General features: G+C 36.3%; 1 protein-coding gene across 1 annotated transcript in view; it reads right to left on the bottom strand.

The window, feature by feature from the left end:
* Positions 1–24,088, bottom strand: part of aqr (aquarius intron-binding spliceosomal factor) — a 48,231-nt gene that overhangs the window by 20,139 nt on the left and 4,004 nt on the right. The window contains exons 7-25 of the mRNA XM_051133399.1: positions 23,230–23,298; positions 19,899–19,999; positions 19,741–19,817; positions 18,177–18,241; positions 17,446–17,562; positions 15,824–15,937; positions 15,036–15,139; positions 13,886–13,988; positions 10,158–10,278; positions 8,029–8,170; positions 7,435–7,613; positions 6,849–7,016; positions 5,710–5,879; positions 4,247–4,488; positions 2,990–3,133; positions 2,710–2,779; positions 2,345–2,455; positions 2,034–2,143; positions 639–774 (exon numbers count right to left, since the gene is read on the bottom strand). Coding sequence (XP_050989356.1) covers positions 639–774; positions 2,034–2,143; positions 2,345–2,455; positions 2,710–2,779; positions 2,990–3,133; positions 4,247–4,488; positions 5,710–5,879; positions 6,849–7,016; positions 7,435–7,613; positions 8,029–8,170; positions 10,158–10,278; positions 13,886–13,988; positions 15,036–15,139; positions 15,824–15,937; positions 17,446–17,562; positions 18,177–18,241; positions 19,741–19,817; positions 19,899–19,999; positions 23,230–23,298 — 2,343 coding nt within the window. The remainder of the gene's footprint in view (positions 1–638; positions 775–2,033; positions 2,144–2,344; positions 2,456–2,709; positions 2,780–2,989; positions 3,134–4,246; positions 4,489–5,709; positions 5,880–6,848; positions 7,017–7,434; positions 7,614–8,028; positions 8,171–10,157; positions 10,279–13,885; positions 13,989–15,035; positions 15,140–15,823; positions 15,938–17,445; positions 17,563–18,176; positions 18,242–19,740; positions 19,818–19,898; positions 20,000–23,229; positions 23,299–24,088) is intronic.

Below are 24,088 nucleotides of genomic sequence, written 5' to 3'. Positions count from 1 at the left end.
CATCTCAGATAAATGTGATTTAAAGGCTGGCAGCTCAGATCACTGGGTACTAGAACATCCAGGCACAGGAGCAGCTTCTTCCCACAGATCATTTCCCTCATGAACACTTGAACACATGCCTCTTAAGGTCTCTCTTAAGCCCTATTCGGATGGGATTCGTTTTACAAGGGTAGATGGAGCAATGTAATTTTACAACAGGACGTTTGTAATATTTATGGCCAATTCGCACTGGATAAGAAATCTTTGTAAATCTACCAGAAACTTGGTTCTGAAAAAAAAAAGAAAAAGAAAAAGATTGTAGGGCCCCATCAAAATGTTGAAATTTAGATTTTTCGACTAATTTTTTCACTGAAATAAACGTTTTTATTACACATTACCGTACTGTACCGTTGGTAGTCCCCCCCGCCAGTTAATAGTGAGAATTAGGTTGTAAACTAAACTAGTTAATAGTGAGTTAATAGTGAGAATTAGGTTCTAAACTAAAGTGCTACCATTTTTCTGAAAACAACATGGCTTTTTTTACGCAGGACCAATTTGAAAGCAAAGGTGTGAGTTAGCATCTTTCTTTGTACAGAAAAGAGACAGGTTTGCAGCAGACCATATTCTTTGGGGAGCGATGTGTGCGTGTGGTTGCGCACCTGGTAGAGGTAGAAGTGTCCAGCGGTCTCACAGGTGTAGGAAACGTCACCGGGAACATCCAGACTCTCCTGCAGACGCGCCACCTCGCGCAGGAGCTCCAGACGGCGGGACAGAACATAGTTCACTCTTCCATACCTGACACAGATGACAGGACAGTTAATACTCAACATTATTACATCAAACACCAGGATAAAACTCATCAGGCCCGATGATTCATTTTTCCAAAGAAACACATGCGCTCCTAACTTAAGGTGAAAATTAACAATGAACATAGTGGTCATCATTTACTCCCAACATCTGAGCCGCTGAAGATGCAGTGGATTACACTTGTCTGTGATGGGAATGCGCCTCCTGATCTACATAAATGCATCTATGTTCGCACAAATCATTCATGATCCAGCTTCACTTACAGTAGAAGTGAGTATAAGGGGTTTTTATTAATCTCTGCAATCACCTTTCCTAATAACGTGCTAGTTAGCATGTTTCGTGACTAAACACGGCTAAAGTAAACAGACTCGTCACTCCACAGAGAGAAGAGAGGGGCGGGGTGAGCAGAGCTCATATGCATTTAAAGGAACAATCCATCAGAATTGGTTTATTTTTTCAGAGCTCATTTTGACAAGGTAAAAATGGTGAACTTTTAAACCAAAGTATATTATAGACTTTTCATTAAGACCCTAAAGAATCATATCAACTTGTGGAAAATGGGCATCCGATGACCCCTTTAAATTATGTAGGCCTACTTTAAATTGTATACATTTACAAACAAGTCCAAAATACACCTGGACTCTTATTGTGAATTTTTACATATACAACTTATTAAAATGTTGATCAATAAATAAATTCAAAATTCATCAACAGACTTTTTTTTTTTTGGTATATATTTTTACATATTTGTACATGTGCTCTTAAATCCATTTTACAGTTCGCACATATATATTTAAGTCAAAAACATGAGTAACATGCTAACACTGCTGAGCTCTGTGTATTCTTCCTTAATCTTTTCACCACCCCAGTGTGACTGTAGTAAAAACTGTCAGTTTCAATTCAGGATTCAAGTGCTTTTGTTAATACAGAAATGAATTCTGTATGCAGGTCCCGGTGAATATAACAGGGCGAGAGTTTGTACTGCACATGGGATGAAACATTAATACTGCATAACATGAAAACAAGCACAAACAAATACACCTTATTTATTATTAACTACATCTAATGTTGAAACATTAACACTAAAAAGCAGCACGTCTGAAGTTACCACCTTTGGCTGAATCACTCGTGTTTGTTTTCTACTGCATTCTAGTTTTCTGTGGGGCAATTCATTCAGCAGTTGCTTTGATAACTTACATTAGTGTTTATGACTGATGCGTGTTTGTTTGCGTGAGAGAGAGCTGTACCTGCTGAAATCTTTCTCAGTCTCTAGTTCTTCTTCTCCATGCCCCAGACGCAGAAGGTGGCGCTCATCGATGTCTAACGCCATAATCTTCTCAAACAGCTGGTTCAGAGCCTGAACAAGACAAACACACACATATTCAGACATAAAAAAAAAAAAAAATTACAGTTTCAGTGTATTTTAATGTATTTTTAATTCCTATAATTTCCTCATAGATATCAAGTTTGGTATAACAGTGTTTTTTTTTTTTTTTTTTTTAACCAGAGTGACGGATTTAAATTTGACATTTCTTCAGTACCGGTGCTGTGTGTGTACCTGATTCGAGTGTGTGACGATAAGCGTTCTCTGCTCAGGGAAGTTGTGGTACAGGTTGGAGATGATCTGAACAGCCACGTCTGTTTTTCCTGTGCCGGGAGGACCAACAACCTACAGCAAAGGGAAAGAGCAGATGATTTCAGAAGAGGTGTCAGACTGGATGCAGTACAACATTTACACAAACACACAGCGAGAGACTGACAGACACTTCAATTACAGATTCAAAACGCTGGCAGATACATGAGTAACTGCAGTGAGAAATGAATTCATTTCTCCTCACTGACTGGGAGTAAAAGACTTCAAGAGGTAAAGCAAAGGACAGGGAGGAAGAAAAAAATATATTTTAAGAGAAAGTGATTTAGTACCATAGTAAGGCCTGGTTGCATCCCTGCACGGATGGCTTCAATCTGGGTTGGTGTGAACTGAATGGTGTTTCTGTTAAAGTAGACAAAAATGGATGTCAGTGTTTCCAAAACAGGCATTATGTTAATACAGATGTATATTGAGTGCACAGGCTGAGCCAAGCACAGTTGGGTCTATAATCCAGGCAGTTATTACACTATATAGCTGTTAAAGTAAAATCTGAAGAGTCTTGGCCTTGATAAAGCCCCTGAACCTGTGACTGTGAGCATAAGATCCACATACCGTTTGGGCTGGTTGTAAGGATATGGGCCCCTGTTGGGAATCACATGAGGCTCCACCACCAGCGTGAGATCTTCCTCATCCTGCTTCTCCTCCTCATTTGCTTTACGCTTCTTACCCTTCGCATTCTGCACAGGAAATCGAATTCTGGTCGAGAAGAGAGATGCAATTTCAATAAACCATCAGCGCAAACCGCCTACTTACACTACCGTTCAGAATTTTGGGATTATATTAGAAATTATAAATTACTATTGTAAAATGTAATTTATTCCTGTGATGGCAAAGCTGAATTTTCAGCATCATTACTCCAGTCTTCAGCAGTGTTGTCACGATACCAAAATTTTGACTTCGATACGACACCCGACTAAAATATCACGATACTACTACTGAACCGATACTACGACAAAAAACAAAAAAGTAACTGAAAAAAAGATGATCCAAATGGAGATCACAGTTATTTTATCAAAGCATTTCATCCCCCCTTAAAAAAAATAAAATAATAATAATAAAATAACTAGATGAGTAAAGTTTGAGAACAAACTTTAAGTTGGCTTGAAAAAGCCTAGCCTGAAAGTTTGAAGCAGTTGTAAAAGTATGAAAGCAGCTAGCATGATTTAACATATTGTTTACATGATTTAACATGTTGTTAACATGTTTTAGCATGATTAGCTTGTTGCTTGTATTTTTATAGGTTGATTACAACGTTGTTAGCATGTAACTAGCACGTTGTTAGCATGATTACCAAGTTACTAGCATGTTGCTAGAATGATTAGCACTTACTTAGTTTTTAAGTACCAGTATATCGTGCAACTTCAGTATCACATGATCTTAGAAATCATTCTAATATGCTGATGAATAATGGGTCTTACTATCAATGGAGAGTTTTTTTCTGATTAATATTTTTGTGGAAACCATGATACTTTTTTCATGATTTTTCATGAACTTTTCATCACCTAACCCTAATTAGGGTTTAAAAGAACCGCAATTATTTGAAACAGAAATCCTTTGCGACATTATAAATGTCTTTGCTGTCACATGTGTTCAATTTAGTGCATCCTTGTTGGAAAAAGCATTCATTTCTTTCAAATAAAAAAAATACAAAAAAAAAAAAAATAAAATAAAATACTAATCATAAACTTTTGAATGGACATGTCCCTTGTCTTTTAAAACCTAAAACGTAAAATTTGTACCGAACAAGGTGAACAAAAAACCCTGTACAACACAAACACACAGCACTGTCCAGTAACGACTATTCCTGACCTGAAAGGCGGGACCTGTCGAGTGGGATCTTCCTCTGTCACCTTCACCGCGTGATTGGGGAAACAGGACTTCAGGTGCTCGATGGACAGGAAGGTGTCATTGAAGTCCAGAGAGGAAATCTGGTTAGGCATCTTTGAGTAATGGGCACTACCAGGATCTCCATAACCTAGAATGATGTCGTGAAGCCAGTCGGGAACCACACACTCCGTGTTCATCAGGTTACGAATGGTCTCCAACACAGCCTGAACACACAAAAGAGGAAACAAGAAATACATTTTTGATAATTGTGGATAACAGAATCACCACAGCCTAATTTTACATGTTGATTAAACGTCAATATCAACTTCCCATCTGATTGGGTGGTTCTTGGCCAGAAAAGGCCAAAAGTGAAAATGATTATATGCTGATAGTCATCAGTACTGTTTTTTTTTTTTTTTTAATATGGCATTTATTAATATTTCAATTAGTTTGTTAAAATGTTAAATTCTACTTTTTAACTTAGATTTAGTAACTAAATAAAAAATTCACTCAAACAAGTTGTACAATATAACTGCAAAACTTACAAGTTATAAAAAGAAAGCCATAATTGTGACAAAATAAATAAATATTTGCAATGACCTTTTCTTTTTCATTTTGTATTCCATGTAGGAAAAAAAGAAAAAAAAAAACAAAAAACAGAGAAAACATTACTAGATTACTACATTACTAGATATAAAATAATTTCATTATTTTTTCTTTTTTTTCTTTTTATTATTATTATTATTAAAAATATGTTGTAATATTTTTAGTTGTCAGTAGGTGCGTTTTTCATTACAAATTTGTGCAAAACCTTTGCAATGTTTTATACATGTCGATTAAAGAACTGTTGGGGAAATTACGGCGTTTCCAATAATCAACGTTATGTGACTAATATGTGATTTTTTCCTCTCACAATAAGTCATGGCGATGGATGTAGGTAGGTTTACATATGTCAAAGTCACTGCACTAGCCATTAATTTTAAATCTCAGGAGACGGAGGCATTTACCTTTACAGAAGCAGCGGAGAGAGCTGCAAATAAGGGGTTTCCAAGCTTTAATGCAAGGAAAGCCTCTTATTTAAGCATTGTGTAGTCAATGCTTGTGTAAGTGGCCACATATGAGGTGTCTTTGAGGTTATAGCACATTAAAGAATGTTAATGTGACTTACGTACGCAAGGAGAGCTGTAAATGCGAAAGATTCATTTCCATTGCAGTTTTGTAAAATATTCCTTTTTTGAATCGCCTGAAAAACCACCTCATGCGAGCGTAATAACTTTTATGTGATATATGGAAGTTTTTGCGAAATTGACATGTTTCTATTAGGCGTATTTTCAATTCAAAGTTTCAATTTGCACAATTTGAAGGGTAATGGAAACGCAGCTATTGACAGTCAACAGTCTGGCTCTGTGAGTCTGGTGGCAGTGATATATCAGGAATCGTCTGACCTTGAAGTTGTTCTCTTTGGGTTTGCGCCTCATAATGATATTGAAGGTCTCATAGGGGTCTTCTGCTCCGTTCTGGATGCTGTTGGTCATGTCCTGCTGGTACTGGTTTGGGTCAAGCCATACTCGGAACGTCCTGGTGTCACCTCTTAGTTTGGGCTTCGGATCGGGACCTTTGCACAAATAATGACAGTCACAAGGTCATCTAATGATTCCTCATTTGTAAGTCGCTGTGGATAAAAGCCTCTGCTAAATGAACAAACGTAAATGTAATGATGGAAATCAATATTCAGCACAAATTGCTAATCTGTCTAAATTTCATTCAAGTGACACTGACATCACTAGACCAGAAATGAGCAGTGATTCAAGAGCACATTCTGAAGGTCCAACATCGAGTCGGTCCAGGGTCAGAGCGAGAGAGACTCAGGGTCAGTTAATGGATTCATCACTCGTGTTCATGAGTCATTGGCTGCCTTATGGCTGTGCAGGTCTCTCTCTCTCCTACAATGTCCTACAATTTGAAGAATATCATCCACATATTCCCTCTTCAGAACACAGTATCTCATTAAGGTTAATAAAAAATTTTCTACACACAGTATAGCTAAAAACTTTGGGGAAAATGTTCAAATAAACGACACTCTTTGAAAAACATTCATCAGCACAACTGTTTTTATCACTGCTAATAAGCAGCAAATCAGCATATTAGAATGATTTCTGAAGGATCATGTGACACTGAAGACTGGAGTAATGATGCTGAAAATTCAGCTTTGATCACAGAAATCAATTAAAATTTATAATATATTCATGTATTTTAAATTTCAATAATATTTAAGTTTTTACTGTATTTTTGATCAAATAAATGCAGCCTCGGTAAGCAGAAAAAACAAACTTTTGACTTGTAGTGTACGATATTATTGTATATAACATATCAACTGTAAAAGAATGATTTAATCACATCACTGTTATCTCACGGGTGTTGCATTGGTAGCATAATCATTGTTATCATCTGTAAAAGCATGGCAGCCCACATAAAACTCTATGCTTATGACTTGTGCTTTGAAAGCATTGACAGTCTAGTCTGTATGCTGTCTGTTCACTGCAAACTCATCATACGGTTCAGTGAACTCAGTACACAGTCTTACCTTCCTCTATGACGCGGCCCTTATCATCCAGCATGCCCTGCACCTCACAGCCTCTCACGTACACCAGCCCAGCCTGATCCACAAACGGCTGCCGGCGGTCAAAGCGTGTGCCGTAGAGCAGGTTGGGCCGCACCGTGATCAGAAAGCAAACGTCGTGCTTGCGCAGCCCTGCAAGAATGAACAATGATGTGAAGAGATGGAAGGATAAAGAGCTTTTGTTCTTGTTTACTGCCATATCAGCTACTAAGTAGCAGTTGATAAAAATTGTATCATAGCTTTTGCTAATATTTTGAATGCACATCCATATTTTTGGTTTTCATTTTACAATTTTAATAATTTATATATATAAAATTTTAATTTGATAATTCAATAATTATTAGATTTTTTTTATGTCTATAGAGTTTTAGTTTTGATTTCTTTAGTTTTAGTTATTTTAGAAATTAAAGTAAATAACAATTTGATTTGTTATTTTTTTAATAAGCTTTAATGATAATAACCCTGGCACTGATAGATGTTCTCAAGGACTGTGTGCATAGTTTTTAAATGTGTTGCTAGTGCTTGCAGAGACAACGAGAGACATCTTTACCCTCCCACTCGTTTCTGATGTTATCCCGGACGTTGAGGTTAATGGTGACGTCAGCACGGACGCGGGCAGGCCAGTTCTCTCCAATGTTTGGCTTCGCCACCTCCACGATAGAGAATGACACTATGGTCTGAGCCATTCTAGCCCATCCTCCAAACACCACTCCTCCATACTCAGACTGCCTGCAGGACACAAACACAGCCGATCATAAACCAGGATGCTCAGGCTGTTCTTTTCTTTACAATGGAAGCCAGTGATGTCAAGGGGTAATCAAGCTCCAAATTGACAAAACAAATAAAATATCAAGTTAGAAAACAGATATTGTGTATCTACGTCAAGACACTTTTTTCTTTTTGTGAGGGCAATTATCAAAGCAACTGCCATGATTAAAAAAAAAAAATTCAAATTACAATTTGTAGTAATCTGCTTTCACTATTTTGTCCATTTGCATTAAAATTTACCTACATTCTTGCTACCAAAACACCTCAGAAAATCGTCTTTTCGTAAAGTCCTGACGCAAGTCGTGGGACATGGCCTTTAGAGGTTCATCTAGGTATGAAAATCTAAATCTTTTAAGATGCTAAAATGAGAACAAACCATGGCTTCATCCGTAACACAACGTCCTCAATATCCTGACGGATTTCATAGGTGGACTCCAGTCGGAAGAGGTTGAAGTTTCTCAAAAGATAATCATGGAGGGTCAGAAATTGCAGGTTCAGCTTGGGAAGAGCTAAACAACCTGTAGATTCACAAACAACAACAAAACATAATTGTAGACTGTTTTGTTTAGGTAACATTTCTTACACTTATACAGCTTAAAAACTTAAAATGTGATGCACTGAAATGAATTTAGTTTTCAGTGTTTTGGTAAAAAATTTCTTTTAACTTTTAAACTTTTTTTTTTTTAATTAAAGATTCATTTAGCCAAAAACCAAAAAAGAAAATAACATAACATTTATGTCATGTTAAAGTTTTACATCGATATTTCGATTATATAATTAAAATAAGCTTTTACTTCATCCATACATCAATAAAATGTTATTACTACAGGAAAATTCTGTCTTTATTTATTCATTTTTACTCAGCTACTTTTTTACAACAGAGGAGTAAAGATTTTGCACAAACTGACACCAGTGGCATTTTGCATTATTGATACTTGGCAGTTTGGCGGAGTGAAAGATTATCAGTAAATAATGACAAATGTGTGTATGTTTCTCACAAAACATGCAAAAAACTTGATATATGAACCCTCCTCCAGGCCGCATTCAATTCGCATGGACTGACAGTCACGCAGAGAATGCACGATAATGCAGGATACGAATACACACTTTACACGATCTCACAACTAGATTCAACTAAGTCTGCAAGATCTGTGGAATTAAATATTTATTAGACATTTGTTTAAATGATTTAAATGCGTATTTGCTGAATACTGATGGTAAACAAGTATTATAATGTTTGCCTTTCTTTTACTAATAATATAGAAGCAATTGTTATAATACTTTTGAGATGCTATATTTTATCCACATTAGGCAAAACTGCTAAATGATGACGGCAAACAATGAAACGGGAGAATATAGGCGATATATATCGCTCGACCGCTAAATCACAATGAACTGTTGTTGTATGGAATTTTTTTTTCTTTGTGTTCCACTTAAAGGAGAAGTCCACTTCCAGAACAACAATTTACAAATAATTTACTCATCCTCGTTGTTCATGTCATCTTTTTTGAGGAAAACATTTCAGGATTTTTCTCCATATAATGAACTGATGTGGTGAATATTTTAAACTTCCAAAATGCAGTTTAAATGCGGCTTCAAGCGATCCCAAATGTGGTTGTAAATGATCCCAGCCGAGGAAGAAGCGTCTTATCTAGAGAAACGATTGGTTATTTACATTAAAAAAAAAAAAAAAAAAAAAAAAAATACAATTTAAATACTTTTTATTCTCAAACGCTCGTCTTGTCTTGCTCTCCCTGAACTCTGTGTATTCTGGTTCAAGACAGTTGGGGTATGTCGAAAAACTCCAATCGTATTTTCTCCCTCAACTTCAAAAATCACTTTAAAAACATCCTACATCGCTGCAGAAGTACCGACACAGTCTTTGCAAAGTGAACATGCAAGGAAGATTGAACAATAAAAAAGGTAAAACAGTGATATAGGACGATTTCAAAGTTGAGGGAGAACATGAGATGGGAGTTTTTCGACATATACTAACTGTCATTAACCGGAACAAAAACAGTCCAGGCAGAGTGAGACAAGACGAACATTTGATATTAAAAAGTATTTAAATTGTATTATTTTTAATGAAAAAAAACGATCATTACGCTAGATAAGACCCTTCTTCCTCGGCTGGGATCGTTTACAACCGCATTTGGGATCGTTTGAAGCCACATTTAAACTGCATTTTGGAAGTTCAAAATCGGGGCACCATATCAGTTCATTATATGGAGAAAAATCCAGAAATGTTTCCCTCAAAAAAACAATTTATTTACAACTGAAGAAAGAAAAAGATTAACATCATGGATGACAAGGGGGTGACTACATTATTTGTAAACTGTTGTTCTGGAAGTGGACTTCTTTAAGAAATATGGTAATACAGGTTAGGAAAGAGTAAATGAGCACATACATTTTTTGTTGAACTATTCCTCTAATTCCCTTAATGCACAGGTATATGACATAATAGAATAATGATTATGTGGTGAACTCATATGCAAAGATGGCCACCTTCTCCTGAATAGTACTCAGTGGGAACGATGTTCTCGTCCCAGATGATCTTCTCGGTGGGGTACAGAGGCATCTGATTGAGCTGTTCTATCTGGGAGATTCGTCTCTCATGGCGGGACACCTAAACAGAACAGAGAAAGGTTTCATGGGGTTTGTTTCTTCTTGGCCAGCTCCTCCATTAACCAGCGAATCATCTGCCCGCTGGACAAAGCATGCTGGGTAAACCTGTGCTATTATGGTTTACCCTTCAAACACAGCAGATGGTCAAATGTAGGCTACATACATCACAACATAAGAGGGCTAATCACTTCCCATGAGCATTTTAAAGGGACATACAGTATCATTAACCAAGATATTAGATCTTTTGAAAGAGTTTGATGTACAGTGTATCAATCAATGTACAATGTAATTTTGCCTGTAAATCTAAATATTGTGTTTGAGTTATTCATCATAAACTGTCCAGTGCAAATCCCACGGTCTCAAAACTTTCTTAAAAGAAATTGTTATACGCAGTGCGTGCATAATAAAGATGTGTTTTTTTTCTGAATTAAGTTTCCTTTGAACTTTTCCTGTACTTCCTGATGACTCTAAATCCTTTCTATTATGTTTCTGTTCAAAATTCAAATTAGCAAACGCTGTGAGACAACTCTGCTGAGAAAACATTAAACAATTTCAATGAGAAAAGCAGTCGGGCAGCTCACGTGGGACGCAGCTTTGAGAAAATCAAATGAATTAATCAGGAGTGTTTGGGCAGCTTATCCTGTTGAAGCTTAATTAAGTGTTTTATCTGGTTTGTGACCTGCTCTGACTCCATTGTGGGCCGCAGCACATGCACATAACCAGATTTCAGCTACTCAACACACAAATGACCGCCTGACACCGGCTCCATCAACACAGCGACAGCACTAAAGAGGAAATGCTCGAGTTCTTGATGAGATTTGGAGTGAATAATTAAAACACGCCGAAGCAGGACCACAGATGGGCCTGAAACATCTTACACAGCTGCAACAGAGGTTAAAAATTCAATATAAGAGTGAGAATTAAAGCCATTTACAGCTCACAGCCTCAAACACTAGAAAGCAGAACCTAATCCATGATCAGAAAATAAAATCAGCAGCTCTGAGATTTCATGCAAAACCTTTTAAACACGTTTGTCCCTCAACACTACAGCTCTGAGCTGAGATGAAACAAACTACATGGGAACCAATTAAACCTAAAGAACAAATAATGTTCCTCACGTTAGCCAACTGATTTAAACCAATCAAGTGCGCAATGAAATGAAAGAGAACAGCATTCGTTAATACTGAATAATGCTGAATTGAGTTCTGTTTTTGCACTTTAATGGACAAATCCAAACTAATTATGTCAAAACACCCGTCTCGACAAGCATCGTGAACGCAGTCAGTTATGTCATAACTAAATGTAAATAGTCAAGAAAGGAATCAGATGTGTATCAGTATATTAGAACTGTGCATAAGGTCTTAAAGTGACAGCAGACTAATTTATCAGCTGTTAGTAATGATAAACAACAAAAGACAAGAGAAAATCTCTCATTGCACTTAAAGGAAAAGTCTACTTCCAAAACAAAGATTCACAGATAACGTACTCACCCCCTTGTCATCCAAGATGTTCATGTCTTTCTTTCTTCAGTCGTAAAGAAATTGATTTTTTAAAGAAAACATTTCAGCATTTTTCTCCATATAATGGACTGATATGGTGCCCCGAGTTTGAACTTACAAAATGAAGTTTAAATGCAGCTTCAAACGATCACAAATGTGCAGAGAAAAAAGGGTCTCATCTAGCGAAACAATTGGTTATTTTCATTAAAAGAAATACAATTTAAATACTTTTTAATCTCAAACGCTCATCTTGTCTTGCTCTCCCTGAACTCTGTGTATTCTGGCTCAAGACAGTTCGGGTATGTCGAAAAACTCCAATCGTATTTTCTCCCTTAACTTCAAAAATCATTTCAAAATCATCCTACATCGCTGCAGAAGTACAGACCCAGCCTTTACAAAGTGAACATGCAAAGATGATCAAACAAAAAAGGTAAAACACTGATATAGGATGATTTTGAAGTTGAGGGAGAACATGAGATGGGAGTTTTTCCAACATACCCTAACTGTCATGAACCAGAACAAAAACAGTCCAGGCAGAGTGAGACAAGACAAGCGTTTGACATTTAGTAGTATATAAATTGTATTATTTTTTTTTGAAAATAACTGATCGTTTCACTAGATAAGTAAATTTTTTCTCGGCTGGGATCGTTTACAACCGCATTTAAGCTGCATTTTGGAAGTTCAAAATCGGGGCACCATATCAATCCAGTATATGGAGAAAAATGCTGAAATGTTTTCCTCAAAAAACAATTTATTTACAACTGAAGAAAGAAAGACAAGAACATCTTGTTCTGGAAGTGGACTTCTCCTTTAACGAATAACATATTAAACCATATTTAATTTATACAGTGAAGACAGTGTTATTTTACATTTGATTATTAAATGTCTGCACATGATTACTACTGTTAGACCCACCTGAACAGCTTGAAAGCACTGCTTACTTTATTTATATCATTGTATTGTATTTATTTGTTCTATTGCTTGTAACATGTTTATTTGCTTGTTTTATTACTGATCATTCACTTGCCTTTAAAATGTTTGAACTTTATATTAGTTGGGCTTGTAGTTTTTACTGTGGTATTAAAACAGGACTTTGTATCTGTATTTCAAAAATATTTGGTGAAAAATGTACAAACTGTACAAATATATAGACTGTTTCAACAGCAACAACATAAATGTTATTGCGCATGCACGTGTTTGTGGCCCAGACTTAACTTCCGGTATACTTAGAATCAATAACAACGGAGTTTCTCTAGAGTAGATTATTTCTGATAAGCAAAATATATAACAAGTAAGTTACATAAGCTAGCAAGTTAAACCTATATCTTGCCTGGCTACCAAGCCTCTCTTTGCACAGTGATGATCCATGTTCGCCATCTCCCCTCGTCTTCCTCACAGACTTACACTGTACGTGTGCTGGCACTTTCCCCGAGAAATATCAAGTTTGCATTTACAATTCTGCGCTGAGTGTTTGCTGCGTAAATCAGATGGGCTGACTGAAAATGTTAATTCATCCTCTGCCAGCAGGAGGTGCTATTGGAGCGGCTTCCCCAGTAACTAGCCAGACCAATAAACAAACACAGACCGGGAGTTAACTCCGGGCCAGGGGCGTGCATCCGATGAAACAGTCAATAAACAAAATATGCCTGGTGAACATAAAAACTATTGTAAAGCAAGAATATTCTCTTGTGGCATTATCTCTGCGCATGTATCAAAAATTTTCCTTGCTCATTTGGGTGTATGTGACAAACATATTTGCTAGAAAAGAAGACTTGTGTGAATTAAAATGTTTTCACAAATGTGCAAGGCTTCGCTGTAAGCTATAAACAGTCACAATAATGTGCCATATGTTACTGTTAAATTAGATGGGCCTATCTGGAATTATTACTTGTCAGTACTGAACAAAACATATTTACGGTCTGATTCTCTCAATTCCCCTGACATCCTGAATTATTTTTTTTTTGGCAAGCTTGTTTTAAAGCATTCTGCTGCCTTAGAAACTGGCCAAAACAAAGTACACAGGGGGAAAAAGAAAAAAAAAAAATTGAAAAAAAAAAAAAATTGAAAAACGCTTTTATATACACTTGTGATATTTGAAGCTGCCCCTACCAGAAGTTCCAACAGGAATTCTTTATCGTAGGACGTATCTTCTCCGTCTGGAAGCTCAGGGAGGAGACACAGGTACGCTGACACCCGGTGGAGGGTATTGGGACTACAGGTAGAAAGATAAATGGGCAGTTTTAAATCTATAAAACAAACAAATTGTCACATCCCATTTGCACCCCTGATAATATATCATGACGTTATCTATTCACCACTAATCTCATTATTGGTAATGTTCTCAGTGGCTTGGTTAATGAAATACTCAGATGCAAATCAGAAAAGCATGACAGAGTATTAAGAACATACAAAAGGTATTATAAAACTACAGGCATCAGAGAGCTCAAGCTGGTAAAATCTAGCTGAAAACACAGTCACAAGTGATGCACATTTAAAGCTACTAGAATGATTGATGTCTTTTAGCACTGAAAAACGAACTGATGATTACAGTGGTGAAGAGGAAGAGATGATCAGTTCATGTGCAGCTTAAACTGAGACACTACAGCGATCTGTCATGCCATGTCAAAAAGCGTTAAAATCACATTTTTTGTTTTTATTTCTTCTTTATTGTTTGCAATTCTTTGTTAAACGTGTGAAATATAATATAACTACCATGTATGTTCAGGTGAGTCTGTGCATGCGTCTTCCTTACACCACTAGAACAAATTAAATGTTACACGTTTTTATAATTTTTAATTGAGTGATTTTAACTTCTGCTTCAAACGGGTAAGCATTCTGTTGTTTTATTTAAATTTTAATGCTTTTTTTGCACAATTTAGGCAAAACCTTACATAAATAAATGCACTATATTTATTTTTAGTACTTTCAAATTGCATGTTGTTTCAAGGACAACATGGGGCAGGATATGAAATGACTATAGCTGGTTTAGCAATTACTTCAAGTGACAACTGACAGATTCATCAATTATCAAAATAACTGTTAGTTGTAGTCGTGTTTTGGAAAACACCAGTCTAAAATTCAGTGATATTTCTATTAGTATTTTATGACAGTTGGAATCCTCTCGGCAGTTAAAGGACTTCATCATCAAGCCCTAGCAGGAACCATTAATCTAATGGGCCGTATCTCACTCACTCACTCTCTCTATAAAGAGATAACACATCATCACATTTAACTGCTCACAGGATCTGCCGTCATTTACCTGAGATGGCCGAAGTGTTTGGTGAGGGAGTCCCGTGTGTCCACAGCAGCCACATTAGACAGGGCAAAATCATTGAGCTCAGGGAAATGAGCAAACGCTGCTCTCTGAAAAACAAACAACAGTCACAAAACTTCTGAAACATCTGACAGACTTAACTATGCAACAATGAATCATCACAAACCACATGAGTATCACAGAATATACTCAGGCGGCCATTCAAACATCTTTAAAGATGATATGGGAACCATATTTTAACATATTCATTACTGAACCTGAGTGCAGCTGATAACAGCAGACCACTGGCTTTGGATCATCTACAAATGGATTCTATGCATTTAGGTCAAACATAGCGTGCACTGTATAAAAAGATCACAAATCAGGGTCCCCACTCAATTTCTATGACTTTTCCATCACTTAAAACCATATTTTAATGCCCAACCTTTTAGCATTTCATTCTTGAAATGGCACTGAACAAAACCACACATGCATTTGCTAAATTAACATCACACAAAGTATAGTGTTATAAATGTTCAGTGTATTTATGAAATTATAAAAAATAAATTAATAAAAACCTTGAATTATTGTGGAAAAGCATGACAGTCTACGAAACGGGTCAATGGTAGTGAAACAAATGAACACAGAATAGCCACTGACAAACATGTGTGACAGCAAAAACTGAATGATTTTCCTTGAATTTTTTTCCTTGCATTTACCGGAAATCAAATCACAATTTAAAATTCCCCCAAATGAGTGTGGGGCTCCTGACAGACTGACGAGGGTGTGGTTACCTGTAGAGAGGTGATTCTGTCATAGTGGAGTGTGGTCATCTCTTTCTGTGTGAGTGCATTTCCTGTCTGATCACTGATCTCAAAACCAGTGTAGAACTTCAACATGTCCAGGAGCTGAACACAATAACAACAACAAAACAATGTCAAGTATAATAAAGAAACGAAAAAGCTTCCTTTTAACACAAACGTCAAATTGTTAAAATAATAAACAACGTTATTTTAAACAAAAAACATATCTATTTAACATATCTAAAAACATATCTATTTCAGCTGAAATATTATAGTTAAATGACCATTATTTCTAGTCGGTATACCTATTTTTAAACAAAAACTAAATACATTTTTTTTCATCTATGACACAGCCATTTTGACCTTTACAATTTTTATGATAAAAATTGTGACAGATTTAAAAACAAAAATCCAGGTTTGCTGTTCTTGTTTACAAGGCTGCACAAGCTAAACAAAACATTTTAATAATTATTATGTCTATAAAATAATAATAACAACAACAACAACTATTATTAATATTATTAATGAAAATATAAAAATGAAAAAAAAAAAAAAAAAAAAAAAAAAAAAAACTTATGTATACTTTGCCTTAAACAAAAACCTGAGCATCTAAGGTTTTTTTTTTTTACATTACAACTATAAACTTACAATACTAATATTTATGCCTGCCTCAATTTCTTCTTTTTCCAATATTTATCCAGCAAACTTTTACTTTAAAGGAAAACCGCAAGAAGCCATTAAAGCTTCTTCTGTTGATAAGTGCTTCTCATTACAAGTTGAGGAAGATAGTTGGTTCATGTTTTGTTTCCAAATGCATGACTCAATCTGAGAACAGATGCAGATGGAGTTCACGTGGAGCAACATTTACTGTAAACAGAGACACTCTGAGACACTGAAAACACCGTCATGAGCTGCTCACGTGCAAATGAACACAGAGCTGCGCATGTATTTAATTACATCTCAGTGTTTGTGACTCGATAATTGCACTTAGCCACATTGCAAATCAATTTTTTTTTAACCAATTAATCGTGCAGCCCTAGTGTCAATTGACATTCTCAGCTACTGATTAAGCACACTGCTAAACCGTAGTAAAATCATAGTATTGCTCCATCTTGGGTGTCTGTTCTTACATTTAGATTTATGCATTAAAGCGGTCATCGGATTAATGAAAAGTCTATAACATACTTTGGTTAAAAATTCTCAATGGTAGTGTAAAACAACACCCTTTTTACCTTGTCAAAATAAGCTCTGCAAAATTCATCCCATTCTGATGGATTGTTCCTTTTAATGCAAATGAGCTCTGCTCACTTGCTGCTTAAGGCGGGTCTGAGGTAAGATGCTCCTGTCAATCAACTATCATGGGAGCGGCCTCTGAGAATGGCTCGATTTGAAAAAGGGGATATTATTTTTACGGGTTAATTAAAAACCACTGCATGGATTTTTATCATTATAGGGTAGATTTGTACATACACTGCCAACACACAGTAATGTTCAAACACGTAAAAGTGAACTTTGCATCCGATGACCCCTTTAAGCAAACGCTTTTATTTACAGTGACTTACAACAGAGAAACAAAAGCATGTTTTCCTGCAGTTGTGTGATCAGTGTTGTACCTGGCAGAAGAGGTGACCCTCTTTCTCCCTGTCGGTGAGGTGAGACAGCTGGCAGTTGACCACCAGATGAGCGTCATCCAACACTGTGTTGAACCAGCGGCGGGTCGGGAGGAGAGCCTGGCAAAGACGGACAAGGTTAAAAATACATTAAAGTCGCAAAGAAACAGCAAGCACGTCTTTTCTTCTGCATTGTGATATACATCCAAGTGTAATGGATTATCAGAAAATAAAAATGTTGGGAGGGGCTTGGTTGTAAGCATTGGCTGTTGATTGGATGCTAAGATGTGGGCGTGGCTCTCAAAGTGTAAGCAGATAAACACAAGGGGTGGGGTTTAAAAGGATGAAGTCCTGCGTATGTCACCAGACAGAAGTCTGACATGTTCACCGAAAGACCGAGACATGACAGGCACTATTTTTTGTGTGTGCATGTTTATCAATGTGTGTATGCAAGTACCTCCACAAACATACACATCTATTTTTATATACACATAATGGAATGTTTTTATTCTATTTAATGTTTCAAAATGTTCTTTCAATTTTCACTCAAAAAACAACAGCAACATCAACAACAAAAACATTACAAGATCAAATAAACATTTAAAAATTAAATAAATGCAGATTAATTGTTCACAATGAAATCTATAACAGATGAATTTTAATTTCATGCTGACTTTATTATAAAGAGAAAAACCTAAAGAAGCAGAAGTGCTAACGCTGGAAGGCCAACTCACCTCCAGGTCAATCATGAACTCAATGAATCTCTCACAGTAGTGAACCTTCTCCATGGAGACAGAGCCTAGAGAAACATGAACCATAAAACACACATTAAAGCAGTGATGACACACCTCATTTCACACAGACAGACAGGCACAGCATTCTGGGGTGGATGGAGGATCTGGGTTCGAAGGGAAAAGCAGTGAAGAGAGAGAGTGACAGTATTATGATATAAACTGTCTCGTAAAAAGGATGCGCTGGCCTCTTGCATGTCACACCATCTCCGGCCCGAACAGGTGGATGATGGGAGGAGGGCACGTCGGCCCGTGTTAGAGGAGCAGCGAGAAGCGCCCGCGGGCGAGCATCAGCTGCTCTGAAGCTGGGTCACGTCACAGGATGGTGAAAACACAGAGAGATACTCAAAGCAAAAATAAATCACCGCCTGAGGGGCGGCAGGGACACTGAGGCCTTATGGGTAACAGAAATCAGCTACATCTTAACTTGTAGCACAAATGTGGGCATGTAAAAGGTCTTTTAGCATAAATGTCCAAACGTCACCTTCAGCTTGTGCTTGATGTGTCTTTATCATCAAGTAGAGGTAAGAATAACTTTGACATTGTTAGTAATATTTTAAAATGAACACTTATTGAAATGAAGCAGCTTGCCTTTTTATCCAGACATAATTTTTTAGAAAAATCAGTGAGTCTCAAATATGATCATCAGAGTGTTGAGAAACATTTATTTGTTCATCTCTCAATCATCATTAGATTGCATTGCATTATATATTTGATCATTTCAATCTTGTCTCAGTTTTGGAGATCTAGAATAATGACAAATATTTATTTCATTTTATGCAAGTATCTGCTTTGTTCTTATAAAGATCCCTGATTTACATTACAATCATCAGAATGTCAACTTACTTTTTAACCACATAAATGTCAGTATCTGTGCCAAACTACATATTTTAAGTCAAAGCTGTTAAAACTGAGCTGAGACACTTATCCCACGAGACGAGTCGATACACGAGACTGGGTTCACAAGAACGGGACGAGACGAGATTTATACACTTTAAATAAATCCTAAATTATGAAATATATAGAGAAAAGTAGTATTTTATTCAAACTTTTAGCCCAGTACTTCTGTTATTTAAATGTCTGTAACACAAAAATAATGATCATTATGTGGTTGAAAAGACTGTTTGTGTTGATCTTTTTGGATCAGCAGAAGCATGACTGCAAATTTTAATGTCTTTAACACCTGTTTCACATCATCAGCGTTAAACATTCGTAATAGACACTACTGAATCGCTGTCATTTAGGAATAAGATTTTGTGAGTGTTTGAATAGAGATCGCAATATTTCTAAGCATATATATATATATATATATATATATATATATATATATATATATATATATATAATATTTTATATACACACACACACACACACACATAAAATATATATATATATATATATATATATATATATATAAATTCTTACCAACCCAACATGTAGAGGGCAAGGTATAAATACAATAAATGATATCTGACACAGAAATGCTGGTGTGAACAAACAGGTTTACCTGCTGCAGGGATGGACATGAGCACTGCCTGGAATTTCTTGATGAGGGAAGCGAGAAATGTGCGCTCTTTCTTAGCCCTGTGAAAATACAGTTCATGAGACTCACAGGTCATTGTTTTGAGGTGTTTGAGGTTTATAGGGCATGAGGTTGTTTCTTACTGCTCCATTTCCTGCGAGTCCATCTTCTCGTAGTTCTTTTTAATGAGGTTCCAGAACTTCTGCAGTTTCGGGACCTTCTTGAGTTCCTGCTGCAGTCTCATCTGAAAACCACAAAATCTGGAGTCAGTTTCAAACATCTAAAGTAGTGGCCAAAACAGGCTGGAGTCTTGTCAGTGTGTCAAAGTATACAGCATTTGACATGGCATTTATTATTCACCAAAAGCATTTTTATATTCCCCCTAATTTTTCCACATCTCTCGAAAATATGAGACCAATTCTAAGTTCACATTGATTAGTGACCCAGAAACACAGTCTGAAATGTGTCATTTTACATTTTTCAGAACACAGTATGAATTAGGATTATTATTGACAATAAGGATCACTGTGATTATTACTAATAAGTAATAATAACAATAATAATAATATTAATATTAATAATAATAGACTAAATATGAATATTACTTCTATTATTAATAAAAATAAAAATGTCTACTTTTAATTTTCTCTCTTTATAATTATGTAATGTTATTAGCAAATAATGCATGAAATATGGACATTGATTTTAATTAAATATATTATTGAGGTACTATAATACACACATTTTGTCATCGGCAAAATTTGTCAATCAGGAAAATGAAGTACTCTAAATACTTTTGCATAGAACTATGCATCTCTTTATTGTTCTGTTGATTCTAATACATTGCTGGGCTGTTTGTATGAAATAGATCTATTTTTTACTAATGATACGGAATGAGGCAATACAGTTTATACTGATATAAACTAGTTTGAAATGAGTTGAGTGCATCTGAAAAATAGCAGAGGACACAGAATGAGCAGCTGCGGGGGAAACTGCATAACACAATTTGTCCTAAACACGAGACATGCTTCATATTAGATACATTATTAGATATATGTGCTGCTGACAGGCTATTTGCGTTGATTAATGTGTTTGAGATGCAAGTCATGCACTGAAAAAAAAAAACACATTTCAGAGGTATATTCTCCACCTGTAAATGTTAGAAAGTCATGGAAATGTTTTACATTTTAATAAAATATCTGTAGTTGATGTTTTGATTATTGTACCTTAAATTGGTTTCACTTTTTGTATTATTGTGCTTTGTTTGTTAATAAAAAAAAAAGTGCCATATGTAAGATTTTAAACCTACAAGTAGGTTGTATGATAGCACTAATTGTAAAGTGACTTTTTTAATTTTATTTTAGTGACTTCTGCTTTAAGAAGCATTATTTTTGTTTCTAGATTGTAATGTTACAATCCTAGAATGTAATGTGATTTCAACTCCTTCTTTGCACACGGGATATCATATAGCATAGCCTACATCGTTACATTCACTACATTTGTTTTCACTGCTTTTAATATGAATGTTGTTTCAGTGGACAACATTGGGCAGGACAAAAAACCAAAACAAAACATTTTTGAATAATACTGATTTTTTTTCCCTCCAAATCGAAAAATGTAGTTAATACAGGAGATGTTTATTATACAGTCCCTGACAAAAGTCTTGTCGCTTATCTATTTTGTAGAAACACCTGCTATTAACCTGACTTTTAATTAATCAATTGGTGTTAGAAATAGCTCATATGAAAAGCTAAAACCCTCCCAAATGATGTTTAATGCATTGAAATGAATTAGTTTCACTGAAAAAAGATTTATCATTTAATCAAGACAGAAAGGTCAAATTTTGGCAAGACAAAAGTTTTGTCGCCTATACAGAAATTGAACAAATTTACTGCAAATACAAAAATATGTCAGCAAATTAAGTAGTGGTGCTGTGAGATCCAAATTTAATATCTTGTATGACTTCCATGAGCTTGAAGGACTGCATCCATGCGGTTTGGCAAGGATTCATACAATTTATTGATGAAGTCATCAGGAATAGCAAAGAAAGCAGTCTTGCATGCCTCCCAGAGTTCATCAGTATTCTTTGGTTTCATCTTCCATGCTTCCTCTTTCATCCTACCCCACACATGCTCAATGATGTTCATGTCTGGTGACTGGGCTGGCCAATCCTGGAGCATCTTGATCTTCTTCGCCTTGAGAAACTTTGATGTGGAGATGGAAGTATGTGATGGAGCACCATCCTGTTGCAGAATTTGGCCTCTTTTATGGTTGGGAATATAAAAGGTAGCTAAGATTTCTTGGTATTTCAGACTATTGATGTTGCCTTCCACCCTGCAGATCTCTCGCACACCCCCATACTGGATGTAACCCCAGACCATGATTTTTCCGCCACCAAACTTCACTGTTTTCTGGGTGAATCTCGGATCCATGCGGGCTCCAGTAGGTCTCCTGCAATATTTGCGGCGACTGTGGTGTAATTCAACAGAAGATTCATCTGAAAAATCCACCTTCTGCCACTTTTCCAGCATCCATCCTTTTAGCAGGCTGTGGGCCTTGGCAAATGCCACACGGTTTTTCAATTGTCTTTTGTTTAGTGCTGGCTTCTGGGCACTGATTCGACCATGGAGGCCATTTCGAGACAGAATCCGACAAACTGTTCTGGTTGACACAGGGACTTCAGGTGACCAGGTTTCGTGGAGCTCTGCTGCAGTGGAAAATGGGCTGGCCTTGGATTTTCGAGCCAACAAACGGTCCTCTCGAGCAGTTGTCTTGCGGGGTCTGCCTGACCTGGGCTTGTCAAAAACGTCTCCAGTCTCTTCAAATCTTTTTTTTATCCTCTGCACTTGACGCTGAGACACATTGAAGGTGTCTGCCACATCAGCAGTGGATCTGGTTTTCAGCCTCTTGATAATCAACACTTTAGTCTCAGGGTGAATCTTAGGCATGTTTGCAGAGGTCTAGTTGCAGTTGATGTGAAGGTCTAGTGTACTGGGGTTCTTTTTATACACACCTGAGACCTAATTGATCCATTATTAGTCACAGGTGAAGCTCATATGACAAGGCGACAACACTTATGTCTTTGCAAAAATGGACTCAATGGGCTTTACCAAGCTTTGAATATTACAATACTTTTTGACAGTTTCTTTTTGCACTGAAACATTATTACAAAAGCTGTTGGGATTAAAATGAGCCATTTCTTGTAAAAAAAAATCTTGATTAGAAATATATTTCAGCGGCACTTGAGGTCAATTTGTACACAAGCGACAAGACTTTTGTCAGGGACTGTATATTGCTACTCAGCCGATTTTTTTTTGCCATACCGCCCAGACTTACCTCTATATATGTTCATCTGCAATTTCAAGTATAATTTAGGTGCATATATAACTACACAGAATTCAAAAGGTGTCTGATGTCACAGACACTGTTTGTAGAGTGAAGTGTGTGTGATGTGTGTGATGCAGTAATATTCACCGGCAACAGACACATCCACATGGGCAGAGAAACCAGCTTCTGCACCTGCTCACGGATCAGGTCCACTTCCTGTAGTGACAAATAAACAGAAAATATCTTGTTAGTTCTGTTTTACTAGGGAAGGGAAAGAAAACTATTATCACAGTTAGCTGCAATAAATTGAAAGATTTTGAAGACAAGTTTGTAATGTGTATTAACTGCTTTTGCTGGGCAGTATGATCACTGCGTTCAATCACTATATAGTTAACATCAAACACTGTAGTATCATCAATGTCCCTGTGTAGGGCCCTATGAAATCAGCTTCAGAAGTTCTGTGTTGTGTATTTAAAATGTTCTGGTTATCAAATGAAGGCATAAAACATTAATTTCATATATCTTTTAATTTAAAACATGGAAGAAATGTTGTGTGATTATACCCTAAAAAATAATGTTTGTTTCATTTTAGTAGTAGTAGTAATAGTAGTAATATATTTCTGGCACAATGTGTTAGTTAAACAGGGCTTTTATTTTGACGGGTTGCAGTGTCTACCTTTACATTTTTGTGTGTATATGATATAATGCTAGTTTTCCTAAAATGGAGCGGTCAAATGCTGAAATCACCGCTAGTGTCACACGCGCTTCAGTGTGTGTAGTAAACAAAAGCGCTCGTCTGCTCCATTCATTAAAACAGAGACACGCAGAACATGCAGGATTCACATTTAAATGGTATTTTTGTGGTGTAACATTTACAGATATTAGTCCATATTGCAGTTTGTTTTAAGTGTAATGACCTACCTTTGATTAATTCATTCAAACTTTGACAAATTCCGTGACATTCCACGTTATTCAGTAAATTCCGTTTTTATGACTGGATTTCGCA

The sequence above is a fragment of the Labeo rohita genome, chromosome 17, assembly GCF_022985175.1.
Source record: "Labeo rohita strain BAU-BD-2019 chromosome 17, IGBB_LRoh.1.0, whole genome shotgun sequence".
Taxonomy (NCBI): Eukaryota; Metazoa; Chordata; class Actinopteri; order Cypriniformes; family Cyprinidae; genus Labeo; species Labeo rohita.
Note: the sequence above shows the minus strand (reverse complement) of the source record. Positions and strands in the feature narration are given on the sequence as shown.